The 3,933-nt window shown below is 51.6% G+C and overlaps 1 protein-coding gene across 1 annotated transcript; it reads left to right on the forward strand.

Moving 5' to 3' along the window:
• The first annotated feature begins 282 nt into the window (after positions 1-282).
• Positions 283-1,275, forward strand: LOC147970595 (uncharacterized). The gene is made up of 3 exons (XM_087523505.1): positions 283-448; positions 528-1,001; positions 1,271-1,275. Exons 1-3 carry the CDS (start codon positions 283-285, stop codon positions 1,273-1,275), a joined length of 645 nt encoding a protein of 214 aa, XP_087379631.1.
• Positions 1,276-3,933: the final 2,658 nt, after the last annotated feature.

Raw genomic sequence — 3,933 nt, forward strand, 5'->3', positions numbered from 1 at the left:
GTACATTAGCCCCCAAGTGTTAAGGAAAATGCTTGCATTGTACTTGAGACTTGTCAAAAAAATATGTTGATGATAGAGCAAATAGGCATTAGCCCCCAAGTACAAAGTGCATAACTCGTTATACGCTTGGTACTTCATAACCTATTTCTGATGACATACCTCACCTTTGTAGGCTGAGTTGAGTAAGAAGGTGCTCAAACCGCAGACCTTCAGGAGAACATCAAAACTCAGCAAATAGAGGCTGCCAAAGCCAAAGAAGAGTTGACCAACGCCTAAGCAGCTATGGAGAAGCTGAAAGCAACTTTTGATAAGGAGCATGCAGCATGTGAAACAGAGAAGGTCGGTTTAACAAAGAAGGCCGAGGATGCAGAAGCAGCTCTGAAACCGGTGGTTGACGAACTGACCGGCTTGAAGCAGCAAATTAACGCCATGACTTCCACTGTGTTTGGTAAGTACCTCCTTGTGCAGTTTGTCTAAGTCATAAGATCTTATCATCGACCGAAATTACTAACGTTCAACCATGAGAGGGACCTGCATTGCGCATCTGGGCTCTAACATGCGGATGAAACTTAAAGCGGCCTACACCTTAATAGAACAACTGTTCTCTGGATCCCAACGTGCCATTTGCACTGCAGCCTATAACAAGCCGGCGCCATCGTTGATAAAGGAGACAATTGAGAAGCTGGCCATGCTACCTGCCCGGATCAACGAACTGAAGAAATCAGCCGCAAGATCAGGAGCGCTGACCGCTCTAATCCGGGCCAAGGCATGGATTCCGGATCTTGAACCGGCAGATATCATCAACGGGTATCCCGGCGTGAAAGAAGATGGCTCTGACTTCAACAATGACGATCTACGAAGGCTGACAAAGGAGATGCGGCCAATAGCAAGCAAACTGGTGGAGGACACAGATTTATCTCATTTCCAACCGGTTTATGATGCTGAGGGAAAGAGACAGCCCGCGGTGGTCCATGATGTTGAAGATCTTGTGCCTCCAATTCGTAAGCATACTTACGCTCCTGATATTGACCCCTCCAGCCTTATCCATGAAGAGGCTGTGTTTCAAGCTTTAACTGGAATCGATTAGTCGACGGTTGATTTCCAGCGTCTGGGGAGGGATGAACAGGATGTAACCGCGCAAGATGACCCTCAATCGTCAAGCCATCCCAATGACGAATCCTAAACCGGCGGCCGGTTTACCAGCTACAGTTTGCCACTTCTTGAAAACAATTATATTCAATTTGGGCTATTCTGAAACGCCTTGTAATAGGATAGCAGAAACACCTTTGTCTGCCATGCCATCGAGCATGTTTGGGTTGCTTGATACCTTGAAAACTTGTTTCACTTTTGGGATCTATTTATGCATAGTCCATTATGATTTGTGTTCCTGCATACAATAACTTGAAAGCATCCTAGTGGTTTACTACTGGATGGGTCATGATGCCCAAAAATATATACATAACTTGGATGAATAACCAAGATTTGTATTTACCAGATAAAATGAATAATATCTATAACATACCTTGTTGGCTGACCAACTGCTTGTATGGTTCATATAGAAACCATATCAGGCTATAATAGCCGTATAATGCTGGTGACATCTAGTCAAAACCAGACCGGAGGAATATACTACCGGTTTAAAACTGATCATGTACTAACAACTAAGCATTGAAAGTCATGCCGGGTTGTAATGAACACCGGTTTATCAGAAATATGCAGAAATCCCTTAGCAAAAAAGAAATATACAAGGCTTTTTATGGGCTGCCATGCCCTAAATCGAGGCTTTTCATGGGCTGCCAGGCCACTGAGTTAAACCATTTTGCAAAGCCTTTTAAGATGGACCTCAGTCTTTAACCAATCATCGTTTTAACTTTGACAAGTTCAGGGTCCATGGGATTGACTTGTCAAACGTTGGATGGGTCATACCAGGTTTACCTAGATGGAGTGGCTTACTTAAAGAGGCAGGATAACCCAGGGTTTTAGGTGAATACACCTGGCTTCCAAGCCTGGCTTGATAGCCTATTACAAGGGTGCAAGCTCATTGTTCTTTGAGAAGCAATGATCCCCCAGGTAATATTTGAGCTGTGCTCAGTGGTTACTATCGGATTTCGGGTTCCGGCAGACCCTTGAGGTTCGAACACTGGGGTGCGCGCGGAGATTTTGCCTTCTACCTACCTGCACCCCTCCGCCTTGCTAAGATCTAAGCTATGGAAAGAACAACACAAGAGACACAGGGTTTATACTGGTTCGGGCCACCGTTGTGGTGTAATACCCTACTCTAGTGTGTGGTGTGATGGATTGCCTCTTGGGCTGATGATGATGAAGAATGCAAGGAAGAATAGCCTCGCAGGGTCTGTTCTTTGCTGGGGGGACAAACTGCTAGGAGGAGTTCGGTCACCCTTCTCTCTCTCTCTGATTTCGATCCGATCCTTGATCCTCGATGCTTCCTCTCTCCTCTCTCCCTGTGGGTGGCTGGTCCTATTTATAGGCAATGGCCCTGGGCCTCTTCCCAAATATTGAGCGGGAAGGGCGCCAACAATTGGCCATTTTGAAGGGGAACATCAGGTACACTTATCCTGACTAAAGTTGGTCCTCGCCTGCACAAAGCTCTGGTGGTGACGCCGTCTTGGGCTCCACGATGACCTCCGTCTTGCAGTCCTCCTGGTCTTGGTCTTGTTGCACCGAAATGGCAACCTTTGCCTGATGCCTCGGTACCCCGCGGCTGCGCTTGCCCCCTTTGCACCAAAGGGGAAAGGAGGACACTGCGCGGGCTGGCGCCCTTGGTCGTCATGGATTGCGTCACAGGCACCTCGTGAGGTACCCCGCCTTGATCTCTCCGCCTCCTCGCGAGCCAGCCTGGTGCCGCCGTGCCTGAGGAAGCTCTGTGTCGTACGCCCCACGAGGCTTGGCCCCTCGCGAGGGTCTTGGGTCTGTGTTGATGAAGATGGGCCGTGCTGGGCCCCCCTTTGAGCCACGCCGCAGGCCGCAGGCAGGCAAGTCTGGGGACCCCCGTTCCCAGAACACCGACAGTAGCCCCCGGGCCCAAGGCACGCCCGGACTTGGCCGTGCAGGGAGGCGGAAGGGCAAGAGCGAAGCGCACCGGGCCCTATCAGCCTGCGGCCTTGGGCGCCGCGTGGCGGTTGATTGGACGTGAGCGCCTTAGCAACCGCGCGAGTTGATAAAGGAGCGCCATCCGCCTAGGATTTGCTTTTTGCTTTATCCGGTTGCTGCTCAGATCCCCTTTCTTGCACCTCTCCATCCTTCCGCCAAAATTTCCAGATCCACTCCGACCGCGTGACCTAGGAAGCCATCACGCCTCGTCAGTCCTGAGGGTCAAGGCCGGCTCCGCCTAGGTTGCGCCGGATGGCGGCGGCGCGGAGCATTGACGGGGCGAAGGTGTTCAAGGTCGGCTCCGCCACCCCTGAGGGTCAAGGGAGAACCTTCTATCCGTTCTTCGTAAGCGCCATTGCTGCTGGCCTGGTGCCTCCCTTCTCCGCCATTATAAGCTAAAGGCTCTGCATCTCCACCCCAACTCCGTCCTTCTCCTGGCGATCTTCTCCTATTATTGCGAGGCTCATGTAGGGGTGCAGCCCTCAGTGGCCTTGCTGCGCCACTACTTCTACCTCCGGACCTCTCGTGGTCCTTCTTCTGCGTGCGCGAGCTTCATCGCGTACGGTGGCGCCATTGCCATTTCGAACCCCGGGAAAAGAATTGAGGGCTTCAGGAGCAAGTGGGTCTTGGCGGATGCTGGGCGCATCCACCCTCGGCTGATCTTGCCCACGGAGCAACCCACGAGCTCCAGCGATTGGGGTCAAGCGGAGGTCGTGGACCCCGCGCGAAGCTGGTGTTGGAGAAGATGGACGCGGATCTGAGGCCGGCCAACATGGCGGCGGCGAAGCTGACCGGTGCATCGCTGCTGAGGGAATTCCTGGA

The sequence above is a fragment of the Triticum urartu genome, chromosome 5A, assembly GCF_056163025.1.
Source record: "Triticum urartu cultivar PI428250 chromosome 5A, HENAU_Tu73, whole genome shotgun sequence".
Lineage (NCBI taxonomy): Eukaryota > Viridiplantae > Streptophyta > Magnoliopsida > Poales > Poaceae > Triticum > Triticum urartu.